Source organism: Myotis brandtii, unplaced genomic scaffold, assembly GCF_000412655.1.
Source record: "Myotis brandtii unplaced genomic scaffold, ASM41265v1 scaffold726, whole genome shotgun sequence".
NCBI lineage: Eukaryota > Metazoa > Chordata > Mammalia > Chiroptera > Vespertilionidae > Myotis > Myotis brandtii.
Window position 1 is genome coordinate 146,603 of NW_005370869.1, and position 14,433 is coordinate 161,035.

The 14,433-nt window shown below is 38.1% G+C and overlaps 1 protein-coding gene across 1 annotated transcript in view; it reads left to right on the forward strand.

The window, feature by feature from the left end:
* The first annotated feature begins 1,014 nt into the window (after window positions 1–1,014).
* The window catches only part of WASL (Wiskott-Aldrich syndrome-like), a 76,148-nt gene continuing 62,729 nt past the window's right edge, over window positions 1,015–14,433 (forward strand). Inside the window, exon 1 of the mRNA XM_014530152.1 lies at window positions 1,015–1,041. Within this exon, the coding sequence (XP_014385638.1) occupies window positions 1,030–1,041 (12 nt within the window). The 5' untranslated portion in view covers window positions 1,015–1,029. The remainder of the gene's footprint in view (window positions 1,042–14,433) is intronic.

The following is a 14,433-nucleotide window of genomic DNA, read 5'->3' on the forward strand; positions in this document are numbered from 1 at the left end:
TTTTAGTTGTATTTTTGAAGTGGTTGTTTGCGGCAGCAGTCTCCGGTGTTTACCTATGCCGCCATCTTGGTGGAGTCCAATTTATACTTTTTTAAAAAAAATTTTGCCATCGTTTGTAGTGTACACTTACAATCAATCTGTGTCCAATTTTAAATGGGTGGTAGCAGTACCTTGTTTTTATTTTTAATTTTTATTTATTGATTTGAGAGAGAAAGAGAAACATCAGTTTGTTGTTTCAGCATAGTATATTTGCTGAAATGTTTAGTAAAATTTAATTTCACTTTATTTATGCATTCACTGATTGAGTCTTGTATGTGCTCTGACCGGGATTGAACCTTGGCATATCGGGACAACTCTCTAACCAACTGAGCTACCCAGCCAGGGCAGTAGCAGTACCTTATAACAGAGAATGCGCATTGCTTCCCCTTATAACATTGCTGTTATTCATTTCACTTACCCATAAGCCATAATCACCAAATGCATCTACTTTTAATTTATGTATTGGCTATTGGAAATTTTGAAATTGCTTATATGATTCACATTGTATTTCTATTGTACAGTGCAAGTTTGGCAGTTTTCAAAGTAATATGACAGAAGTGCAAATCATCTATAAATCCTGTCACAAAGGAATAACTAATTAACATTTTTGTCTATATCCTCCTGGGTTTATTTGCGTAAATTCTTTTTGCACGAATTCTTGAGTAATGTACATATGTGCTTACTCTCAGCAAACACACCTCATGAGCACAGACATGAATTTTTTATTGACAGTGTTTCATGTCAGTGAGTATATCATTTTCAATGGATACCTATGGATTTACCAATCTCCAGGGATGGACAGCATCACTACTCTTGAATTTGGGGGTATTACTAAGTAAAATAAGGGTTACTTGAATACAAGCACTGGGATATTGTGACAGTTGATCTGATAACCAAGATAGCCATTTAGTGACTAATGGGTGGTTAGTGTATACAGCATGGATATACTGGACAATAGGATGATTCATATCCGGGTGTGATGAAGCTAAGATGAAGAGTATGGTATGTTTTGGCATCTGCAGATTACCATAGGTTAAGAAAGAGCTTGAATCCTTGCCAAAGAGTTTGGACCTTATTCTTAACATATAGGAACCTATGTTGACTTATAAATAAAAAGTGAGAGGCAACAAACATTTATTTGAGATCGATCAATAAGAATAGTTAATCTGGAAAGCACTGATTCAGACAGAAGTCCGAATAGTGTTCTGATTAGGAAACAAAGGTAATGGGTATTTATGAGAAAGGGAAGGATAACAATTATATCAGTAGAAGGAAGGCATTTCTATTGGTGTAGATAACAAAACATAGTGATGTTAATTCTAAACAGTGTTTTTAATTTCAATTCAGTAGTATAACTGCTTTCTTGTTATCTTTCCAACTAGTTTGGTATACAGTGTTGCTTTAGGCAAATTCTAGAGGTTATCTCACCCTGTTTTAACATTCCAAAGATTTGGGGCATAAGACATGCAAGGCGGTTCCGCTAGAATAGCAGCTCCAGCTCCATTTTAAAGTAGCTCTGTTTATATTATTGTTTACATTATTATGTTTTTAAGCATGAATCTATTAAAAGATAATTGGTAAGAAGAATTTATAGAGGACAAAATAGATACACTAACACTGTAAAAGGTCTGCTTAAAGGGAATTAGTTGCCAAATAATTTACACATTAAACATATAGAACATTCAAGTTATTAAATGTATACATGGGATCTAAGAGTCACCCTTTCCATTTACTAGTATAGACAACATCATTGGCTCGTTTTTGTCTTTACGTAGTATAATTTTATGGAGTTACTGTTATTATATAAAATCCTCACATTCCCTCTCCACCCCCAAGTTCATGATTTATTGATGGTAAAGATCTTTTAAAAGAAAAAAACAACAACACATGATCTACCTTTTATTTTATTAGCTAGCTTCCTACTCCTTTGTGGAGATTGCAATCAAACATCTAGTTATGGGTATTCATTTCAGTGATAAAAACCAGAGCTAGAAATGCTCATGCATTTTGAATAAAAGTTGCCTTTTGAAACTAGCAACATTGAGCTTTCTGAGGAAATACATAAAACCCGATGAATAATTTTTCAAATTATTGACTAGGTAATTATTAATGTTTTACACTACAATTTTAAATCTGCAATTGTGAATAAAGTGCCAGTATTAAAAACAACTTCAGAAACGTTCTGCTGCCCCCCTTCTTTTTCTTTTCTTTTCTTCTTCTTCTTCTTCCTCTTCTTTTTTCTTTTTCTTTTTTTTCTTTTGCGCCTAATTCTTATGCATAATGTATGGTAGAGTCTCAAATGTTGTACTTAATGTCCTTAGTTAGGTTGTACATTGAATTTAAACTTATTTACTCTCGGATTAACCTTATCTTTGCATGTCCTTTCCCCCACCTTGATTGTACATATAAAAGTCAAACACTTTAAATGTGTCATTCATATATATATATATCCACACACACACACACACATATCCCTGTGAGTTTCTTTAAAAACGTGAATAATATGAGTTGCTACATATAAAATAACAAGTATGGAAGACAGAGCCAATTGAATTTTAAACTTATCTTGATTAATCATGTTTAAAAGTTCAGAAGACTTAAAAGGACAGTTTGTGAAAGAAATAATAGACTTTGACCTTCATTACAGACATAAGCTATCATTGCCAAAGTTTGCTTTTTTCTTACTTTATGCTTTTAGGCACTAGGCTATTCTATTTTCAGCAATGTTCACTTTTAATTTTTAAAGGGAAACTTACAAGTTACTAGAAATTCTTCTTGGGTTACAATTTCTAGATAAGAAAGATGTTTCTTTTTGTTTTATTTTTTCCTCCCAGACTTGTACCATAGTGTGACTTGAATTGGTATTTTTCGTGTGTGTGTGTGTGTTTCAAATCAATATCCAGTCATTTGAAAAGCTAAAATATTCACCTGGTTGAAAATCAAAAAATATGTAAAGCAATTGAAAAGTTTCTCTTCCATCTTGTCCATACCTTTGCCTACTTTTTCCTTCCCTGACAAAGCACACACACAGAACCCCTAACAGCTAGCAACTGTTTCTAGTTTCCTGTGTCCCTTTTTAAACAGTTTTATTTATACTTAGGCAAGTGCAAATTACTTATTCTTGTTACTGCTTTTGTGCCTAAATGTAAGCATACTATTCCCTTCATTTTACATCTAGCTTTTTTCTTCTGTAAAGTATCTTGTCATTACTTAAAGAGCCTCTTTATTATTATTTTTTTTTTTTGCAGCTGTATAGTATTATATAGCTAAAGTGTGAAGTATGTTTTAATTGAGTGGGTATTTTTCTTAATCTAGGAAATTTCACTTGCCTGAGTAATTTTGGATAATTTTCAGGTTCTAAAAATTTGAATTAATAAATGTAAGATTTAAAATATTTTAATAGAAGTCTTTTAAAAATGTGTTACCTTTTTACCCAAGTTTAGTTAAATAAACACATTATTGAACTTATTTCAATTCACATATGATAAACTAGGTCACCTATGTGAACAGTTTGATTATGTAACATTTCTCACCCCTGCTAATTATCAGAAATTTATACCGCAGTATTTTATAAATTTATTACTATTCTGCATAGGCAAGATTGTTTGAGTAATGCTTGCCTATATTTTCTGATCATGTGGGCTCAACTACAGAGAACTTGTGGCAGTTGTGCTTTTGAGAAAGCACTCAATTCTGCTTTCTATCAGGAGAGTTGTTATTGGTATTATGAGGCCTAGTGGGGAAAACCATGTACTTACTAGCTATATCAGAGATCATACATTTTCCTGTGCCAAGCTTTTTGTTTTTTCTAAATGAATTTTAAATTTCTCAGCAGGTTTGCTTCTTGTTGACTTTGTGATTATGTATTTCATCTTATTCTTTAGCAATTCCTGTTCATAAAAGTATAACCCAACCATTTGTGTAGTTTGAGAGAACCTAGTTACCTGACTAATCCACTGACTTTTTTGAAGATAATTTCCTTAGTAAGTAAGGCTTATTGAAGAGAGGAACTGCTGCTTCTTTCCTATGATTTGGATGACTGAAGCTGACCAGAGTGTCTTGTTAGGCAAACTCATGTTGCTTATCATCATAATTAGTAGGATATAACAGGTTGAGTGTTAACACTTTGGGGGGGGGGGGGGGGGAGGTCAGCTAAGGGATCCTATAGATCAGCGCTTCTCAACCTGTGGGTCAGGACCCCTTTGGGGGTCGAATGACCCTTTCACAGGGGTCGGGTCGCCTAAGGCCATCGGAAAACACATATATAATTACATATTGTTTTTGTGATTAATCACTATGCTTTAATTATGTTCAATTTGTAACAATGAAATTGGGGGTCACCACAACATGAGGAACTGTATTAAAGGGTCGAGGCATGTGGAAGGTTGAGAACCATTGCCTTTGGGGGTGGAACGACCCTTTCACGGGGGTCGGGTCGCCTAAGGCCATCGGAAAACACATACATTATTACATATTGTTTTTGTGATTAATCACTATGCTTTAATTATGTTCAATTTGTAACAATGAAAATACATCCTGCATATCAGATATTTACATTACAATTCATAACAGTAGCAAAATTACAGTTATGAAGTAGCAACGAAAATAATTTTATGGTTGGGGGTCACCACAACATGAGGAACTGTATTAAAGGGTCGCGGCATTAGGAAGGTTGAGAACCACTGCTATAGATGAAAACCGAGATTTGAAAGGTGAGCAAGGTTAGCCAGGTAAAAGGAGGGTGAGAGAGAGGGAGGATGGAACTGAAATAGAAGGACAGGATCTTTTTTTTTTTTTCTTTTTTCAGAGAGGAAGGGAGAGGGAGAGAGAGATAGAAACATCAATGATGGGAGAGAATCATTGATTGGCTGCCTCCTGCATGCCCACTACTGGGGATTGAGCCTGCAACCCAGGCATGTGCCCTTGACTGGAATCAAACCTGGGACCCTTCATTCCGCAGGCTGATGCTCTATCCACTGAGCCAAACCAGCTAGGGCGAAGGTCAGGATTTGAGAGGATAATGAGTTAGAGAAAGACTGTCCCATGTATCTTCAAAATTAAATGAGACAGAGGAGACCTACATGGCGACAGGCAGGACCTGAGTTAGGGTGAGAGTGTGAGTGGATGAATGTATGTGAGGGGCAGTGTGGGTGGGTGTGGTGTGGGTGGGCATCTATGTGGAGTGGGAGTTCCGGGGAGTGGTTCAGGCACTTCTGTCAGAGGAGCTGCCAACTGCTATGTGCTGCTGGGCCTGGGAGAGTGCTCAATTTGAAGGAGCAGGAGGGTATTCCACAAGGGGGCTGCAGGGAATGGTTCTGCGCCAGTGCCCCTATACTACAGACAGATGCACATGGCCCCACTGCTGGGACCCTAAGCACCGGACATACATACCAGACATAGCAACTTGGTGTGCCTGAGGACCAGCTGGCTACATTGATAAGCAGTGCGTGGGGCCTACCATATTGGTGGTGGAGGTGGGGGGCGCCCGGCCCACCCTGCCCCATCCATTGTGGGGACTCCTGGCCGCCCCACCTCCTCCACAGTGGAGGACCCAACCTTCCCTGACTTGTCCATGAACAGAGCGATCAGCCCACTCTGCCATATTGCCCCAGCCCTGCCACCAGTGGAACAGCGCCCAGCCTATCTCACCCCTTCCACCAGAGAACAGTGCTCAGTCCTCCCTGCTATCTTGACACGTGGCCCACCTGGACACAGGGACCTGCTGCTCTAACCATCTGACACCGCCTGGTAGATGTGACCTGACACCCCCATACACACAGACCTGCCACAGCAATCCTGTGTGTCTAACCTGGAACCACCATATTGGACCCACTGCTGCAACCCAGCATGGCCAGTCACCTCTGGACGCATGTACCTGCCCCTGCTACCCTTGTCTGCCTCGCCGGGTGCACCAGATTACCAGACTGCTAAAATGAAGAGACAAAGAAACAACCCCCAAAGGAAAGAAGCAGAGGAATCACCAGAAAAGGAACTAAATGAAATGGAGAGCAAGTAGTTTGTCAGAAAAAGAATTCAAAGTAATGGTTATGAGGGTGCTCAAGCAACTTAGAACTACAAACAACTTAATGAGAATTGTAAGTAACTTAATGAGAGCTATACCAACATGACAAAAGAGGTTGAGCGTCGACCTGGGAAACACCGGTTCAATTCCTGGTCACGGCGCATGCCTGGGTTGCAAGCTCAAATACCAGTGGGGGGCATGAGGGAAGAAGCCTATCAATGTTTCTCTCTCATTGATGTTTCTATCTTTCTGTTCCTCTCCTCTCTCTCTTTAAAATCAATTTTGAAAAACATATTTTTTAAAATGAAGTTGAAACAATACGAATCAATGGGTAGGGGAGAATGAGTGGGAAGAGATCAGCCAAAGAACTTGTATGCATATATGCATAACCCATGGACACAGGTGATGAAGGCCTGGGACAGGCTGGAAGCAGTCACTGGGGGGCAAACGGGACCATATATAATACTTTCAACAATAAAGGTTTATAAAAAAAGAAGAATCAATGGGAAATGAACAATAACATAGTTGAAATAAATAATACCCCGGGAGGATTCAGCAGTAGACTAGAAGAAGTTGAGGGCAGAATCAGCTAATCAGAAGAGAAGGTAGTAAAAAACACACATTCAAAGTAGCATTTGGGGGGGAAAATATCAAAAAGCAGGAGGAGCTTTGGGACAACATGGAGTGTAACAACATCTGCATAATTGGGGTATCAGATAAAGAAGAATCTGAGCAAGGACTAGAGAACCTGTTTCAAGAAATAATGACAACACTTCCCTGGCATGTGCACACACAGTGCACACAACAAAACACAGTTCTAATCAACATGAACCCAAAAAGACCCACGCCAAGACACATAATTAAAATGCCAAATGTTAAACACAAAAAATCTTAAAGGCTTCAAGAGAGACAGAAAGTTACCTACACAGGAGCTCTCATTAGACTGTCAGTTGATTTATCAATAAAAGCACTTCAACCCAGAGGGAGTGGCATGAATTATACAAAGTAATGAAAAGCAAGGGGCTGAATCCAGGACTACTCTATCCAGCACGGCTATCATTCAAAATTGATGGTGAAATTAGGAGCTTCACAGACAAAAAAGGCTAGAGGAATTTATTACCATCAAACCAGCACTGCAAGAAATCATACAGGGACTGTTGTAAGAAGAAATAGAGAGGGAGGAACATAGGCATAAAGAATAAAATGGCAGCAAATAGTATCAGTAATAACCTTAAATATAAGTGGCTTAAATGTGCCAATCAAAAGACCCAGGGTAGCTGAATGGATATGGAAACATGACCTATATATATATTCTGTCTATAAGAGACCCACCTCAGAACAAAAGATTTGAAAGTGAGGGGATGGAAAAAGAATTTCCAGGTAAACGGAAATGAAAAAAAAGGCTGGGGTACAAAAATACTCATATCTGACAAAATAGACTTTAAAATGAAGGCCGTAACACAACACAAGGCCACTGAAGGGGTTGATCCAAAAAGAGGATATAACCCTGATAAACGTAAATGCACCCAATCTAGGAGTACTCAAATATATATTTTTAAAATTCAGGAGGAATTAAAAGGAGAGATTGACAGCAATATAACCATGATAGGGGACTTGAAACCTCACCGAAATCACTGGATACATCCTCTAGACAAATCAGTAAGGAAATAGCAACCCTAAATGACACATTAAATCAAATGGATTTAATAGATATTTTCAGATCATTTCACCCCAAAGCTACAGAATATACATTCTGCTCAAGTGCACGTGGGACTTTCAAAGATAGACCACATGATAGGACACAAACTAAGTCTCTACAAATTCAAGAAGATAGAAATCATATCAAGCATTTTCTCATCACAATTGCCTGAAACTGGAAATCAACAATAAAAAGCATTCAGACACATGTAGGCTAAGTAGCATGTTATTAAACAAGGAATGGGTTACCATTGAAATCAAGGAAGGAATCAGAAACTTCCCAGAAACAAATGAAAGTGAACACACAACAACCCAAAACCTATGGATCACAGCAAAAGCAGTCCTGAGAGGGAAGTTCATAGCACTACAAGCCTACTTCAATAAATAAGAAAAATTGCTAATAAACTATCTAACCCTACAGCTTGAATAACTAGAAAGAGAACAAGAAAAGCCCAGAGTAAAGACAGAAGGAGGCAGAGAGAAAGGAAGAAAAGAGAAAGAGCAAGTAGAAGGAAGGAAATAATGATCAGAGCAGAAATAAATGACATATGGATCAATGAAACCAAAAGCTGGTTCTTTGAAAAGATAAATAAGATTGATGAACTTTTAGCCAGACTCATCAAGAAACACAGAGGACCCAAATAAATAAAATCAGAAATGAAAGTGGTGAAGTAAGAGCTGACACCACAGAAATACAAAGGATTCTAAGCAAATACTATGAACAAATACTATGAAATATGCCATCAAGCTAGAAAACATGGATGAAATGGACACATTCCAAGAAAAATACAACATTGCAAAACTAAATCAGGAAGAATCAGAAACTCTGAGTAGGCCAATAACAACTGATGAGATTGAAGTAGTAATTAAAAAAAACAACCAGCGAACAAAAGCTCTGTCCATGACTGCTTCACAGGGTAGTGTTACCAAATATTGAAAGAAGAACTAACACTTATCCTCCTCAAACTATTCCATAAATCCAAGAGGAAGGAACACCTTCAAGCTCTTTTCCCTAGGCCAGCATTATCCTAATTCCAAAACCAGATAAAGACACAACAAAGAAAGAGAATTACAGGCCAATATCTCTGATGAACATTGATGCTAAAATCCTCAACAAAATATTAGCAAATCAGAGCCAGCAATATATTTAAAAAGATCATACACCATGACCAAGTGGATTTTATTGGAGGGATGCAAGGCTGGTGCAACATTCGCAAACCAATAAATGTAATACATCACATAAACAAATTGAAAGACAAATCACATGATCATATCAATAGATACAGAAAAAGCATTTGACAACATCTAACTCATTTTTGATAAAAACTCTCAGCAAAGTGGAAATAGATAGATCATACCTCAACATAATAAAGCCCATATATGACAAACCTACACTCAACATCATACTTAATGGGCAAACACTAAAAGCATTTCCCCTCAGAACAGGAGCAAGATAGATTTGTCTTCTTTCACCACTTTTATTCAACATAGTACTGCAAGTTCTAGCCACAGCAATCAGATAAGAATAATGAATAAAAGGCATCCAAATTGGAAAGGAGGAAGTAAAACTCCAATTATTCACAGACGACATGATATTGTACATAGAAAACCCTAAAGACTCCACCAAAGAACTGCTGGACTAAACAAATTATTTAGGCAATGTAGCAGGATAATTAATACCCAGAAATTATTTTTATACAACAATAATGAACTCTCAGAGAATCTAAAAACATCAATCCCACTTGCTATTGCAACAAAAAGATTAAGATACTTAGGAATAAACTTAACCAAGGAAATAAAAGACCTGTACTCAAAAAACTATAGAACATTGCAAAAAGAGGGGAAGACATAAACAAGTGGAAGAATATAAACTGTATTCCTGGATAGGTAGAGTTAACATTAAAATGCCCATGCTACCCAAAGCAATCCCTACTAAAATACCAACAGCATATTTCACAGATCTAGAACACACTCTCCAAAAATTTTTATGGAACTAAACAAGACCCCAAATAGCCGCAAAAACCTTGAGAAAGAAGAACAAAGTTGGAGGAATCACAATACCAGATATCAAGTTATATTACAAAGCCACTATATTCAGAACAGCCTGGTATTTGCACAAGAACAGGCATATAGATCGATGGAACAGAACATAGAACCCAGAAATTGACCCAAGTCATTATTCTCAATTAATATATGATAAAGTAGGCAAGAACATACAATGGAGTACCGATAGTCTCTTCGATAATGGTATTGGAATAGTTGGAAAGACACATGTGAAAAAACAAAACTAGACTACCAACTTACACCATATATAAGAATACACTCAAAATGGATAAAAGATATAAATGTAAGTTGTGAAACCATAAAAATCCTTGAAGAAAATGTAGGCAGAAAAATACCAGGTATCTCATGTTGCAAAATTTTCACTGATACAACTAGGGCAAGAAAAACAATGGAAAAAATAAATAGGACTACATCAAAATAAAAAGCTGCTACACAGCAAAAGAAAAGAGCATCAAATTGAAAATGGAACCCACTGTATGGGAGGACATACTTGCCAGTGGTATATTTGATAAGGGGTTAATTTTCAAAATATATAAAGTACTCATACAACTCAAGATGAAAACAAACAATCCAATTTAAAAAAATGGGCAGAAGACCTAAATAGACACCTCTCCAAAGAGGACATACAAATGGCCAAGAGACATGAAAAAAATGCTCAAGACACTAATCATCAGAGAGATGCTAATTAAAACGACAATGAGGTACCACCTCACACCTGCCAGAACGGCTACCATCAATAAGTCAGCAAACGACAAGTGCTGCTGTTGAGGATGTGGAGAAAAAGGAACTCTAGTACACTGCTGGCAGGAATGCAGACTGGTATAGCCTGTATGGAATTTCCTCAAAAAATTAAATTGGAACTGCCATTTGATCCTGTGATTCCATTTCTAGGAATATATCCTAAGAAGCCTGAAACACAGAAAGAATATATACATCCCTATATTCATAGCTACATTATTTAGAATAGCTAAGATCTGGAAACAGCCAAGTGCCCATCAGTAGATGAATGGATACAAAAGTGGTGGTACATTTACACAATGGAATACTAGGCAGCTGTAAAAAAGGATCTCATACCCTTTGAGACAGCATGGAGGGACCTGGATAGCATTATGCTAAGTGAGATAAGCCAGTCAGAGAAAGACAAGTATCACATGACGTCACTTATATGTGGAATCTAATGAACAAAATAAACTGACAAAGCAGTTTATGGAAGCATGCCACAAATGGGATTCTCAGAGGGGTGAGGGGGATGGGTGGGAAGAGATCAACCAAAGAACTTAGGTGCCTATATGCATAACCCATGGGCACAGACAATAGTGCGATGAAGGCCTGGGAAGGGGACGGGAGTGGAAGAGGGGAGTCAATGGGAGGGGGGTAAGGACATCTCAATACTTTTAACAGGCAAGATTGGGTCTACACGTATCATGTGGTCCAAGAGAAGAGGGTATTGCAGGGTTTGGGCAGATGTAGAAGTATAATGCATCCTTGATGGAAGTTCCAGTATCACCTTTAGGGATAGCTGGTGAGGAGTGCCTAGGCATGAGGCTGGTGTTGGTGCTACCTCATGTGTCCCAAAGGAGAACAAGCCGGACCTTGTAAGGGGCTCTTCCAAGTAAAGGACTCTGAAACGTACATTTAACTGACTTCATGGTAAATCTACCATGGACATATACGTTACATCTGTTTGAAGTTTTTTCTCATGCACCAGCAATCCTCTATTTCCTTCCATTTAGTCCTGATGGGATCAGTAGAGGAATAAAATTACGTCAAGGACATACCAGGATAGCTCTTGTAAAATCATTTAGATGGGATAGGGCAACATTTTGACAAATTGGGAACTGGGTTGAATCAATGAGTAAAGTATGGTAAATACAAAATGAGTAGCTGATTGGGAAGTTCATCCAGAGCTGAGCAATATATGACCTTTGAAAATAAATTTATCTCGTTTGTAAAGTGAGGGAATTGGATTATATGCTTGATCAGTTTATTGTGATGTGGTATCAGATGGTATTTGGCTCTAGGATTCAGGAATACTCAAATTCTGTCAGTGACCAAAATACCTACTTTTTCACGCTCTTATCCCAAACTATTATTTGCACAGGCAAGTGGTGGAAGAGTGTGTGTGGAAGGGGGAGGGGTGTGTGTGTGGGTGTGTATTTGTATTGCTGTTATTGTTATTAGGGCTTGGGTCTCAGCTGATAATGTTAAACTTCCATGAGCTAAGGTGGGAATCCTAAGAGAGCTCTTTTCTAGCTTCATACCCTGAAAATTCAAACCCAGACATCAGGTTTTATGAAATTTCAACTGATTTTGCAAGAGAGAGTTAGACAAAAAGTAAAAAGACAAAAGAAAAAAGAAAATAAAAAACTTTTAAGCAGGTCCACTTGAGCTACACAGAAGGGAGAGGCAGAAAAGAGCAAGCCATACCTCTGTGCTACCCTTTAACAGTTTTAACAGTGTCCTCACCTGCTTATGAACATGACCCAGTCTATAATGAGATCACCTTTATCTGTGTATGATTGTCTTTCAAGTAGAAAATTAAGAATACCATTGGTAGTTTTAGCATCTATAAATTTTATCTTTCGTAGCATCTATAAATGTGATTGTTTAGAGGTCTGTGTCACATATTTAAAATTTTCTAAATGTATGAATTTAAATCACAGTCACCGTATGAGATGGATGTGTGACTGTGGGTTAGTGACTGAGCTTTCTCTGTTGCCCAGCACATACCTTTTAGTAAGGCTTTTGGATATGAAATAATTTTAAAAATAGTTCCAAAAAAGAATGTGCTGGTAATGAGAGTGTGCTCTAAAACTTTTATGAGTTCTAGTTTTAAAGTTTTGGTGACTTTAAACATATGTTCAATGTAAATGGAACGGAGGAAGGAGCTAGAACCATCTATTATAGTTCATTGTTTTTTAGTATATTTAAACAGTCCTGTATATCTGTTCATCTGTTGCTACAAACAAGCCACCTCAAAACTTTGTGACTTAAAGGAATATCAGCTTATCACAGTTCTGTGGATTGGCTGGGTGGTTAGTCTGTTCCTGTCACCTAGGTTCACTCATGCAGACGCATTCAGCTGGCATGTCTAATGGGAACAGGGCTCAACAAGGACAGGTAGGATGACCGGGGTCCTGCTTTCCATGTGGTCTTTCACTCCAAGTTTTAGGGCAGCGCTTAGGTACTCAGTAAACATTTAGTGAATGAATATGCCTGGCAGCACTTCCAAGAGGGCAAGCCACAACGTGCAAGTACTTTTCAAGCTTCTACTTACATTTCCTGAGGTCCTGTTGGTTAAAACAAGTCAGCTGGACACACCTAGGGCCAGTGGAGGCGGAGAGTATACAAGAACTGGGTTACTGAGACACATTAAATACCACTGTACCCCATCTCCAAACAAGGTTTCCAAACTGTATATGGTGGTTTTATCTCGCAAAACCACAGAGTTGAGCCATGTTTGATGTTACTTTAAGTCTGTAACTTCATTCTATGCCACTAATCTCTTCTTATCCTCCACCCCACACAGCTCCCAAAACTCCCCTAGCATTTCCCCATGGATGAGTCTTTATTGATGTGTCTAGACCCTAGGACAGTGATGGTGAACCTTTTGAGCTCGGCATGTCAGCATTTTGAAAAACCCTAACTTAACTCTGGTGCCGTGTCACATATAGAAATTTTTTGATATTTGCAACCATAGTAAAACAAAGATTTATATTTTTGATATTTATTTTATATATTTAAATGCCATTTAACAAAGAAAAATCAACCAAAAAAAATGAGTTCGCGTGTCACCTCTGACACGCGTGTCATAGGCTCGCCATCACTGGTCTAAACTATATGACATTAAACTGATGGAAGCTGTTAGCAGAGCCCAGCAAGGACCCACGATTCAGAGTCAGAATGATGGACTTGACAATAAGCTAAGTGAGTGGGAGACACTGCCATTCACAGGATGTTCAGTGGTGAAAGGAACAAGAAATCAAGCCCACAGCATCTACTAAATGCAAAAAGATTTACACATGCGCCTTTTAGATAGCAGGCACACGGAACTTCCAATGGCGTGAGGTTCTCAGCAATCTTCCAAATGTAAACAAAAAAAAATGTGTGTTAGCTTATGTTTTTTGTACAGGTCAGGCTCTTCAAACTATTTTTCATGTATTAATTTGTTGCTATTTCACAGCTAGGTTATCAATTGAGAAATACTCTTTTCATATTTTACAGGTGAAAATCCATGACACAGAGAGTTTAAGTAACATTTCCAATGTCAAATGACCGTTAGTAAACTAAGTTGCTGGGATTAAATTCCAAGCAATTTAGCATCAGCGTCCATCCTCTCACAGTGGAAGTTCATCCTTATGGTCCACAATTCAATAAGTTGCACTTTGCAATATTGAAACCCCCTTTGTCAGTCAGGAAGCTAAGACTGGCTTACATGTACAAAGTCCTTCACCCTACATGATGCTTTTACATTTGATTTCCCAACAACCAGTGGGGAAGGGAGAACAGGAAGAACCACACAGCTTACATGAGTTGTCCAAGGCAAAATAGCTTGTTTCCCTCTAGTGTGTGTCTCTCTCTCTCTCTCTCTCTCTCTCTCTCTCTCTCTC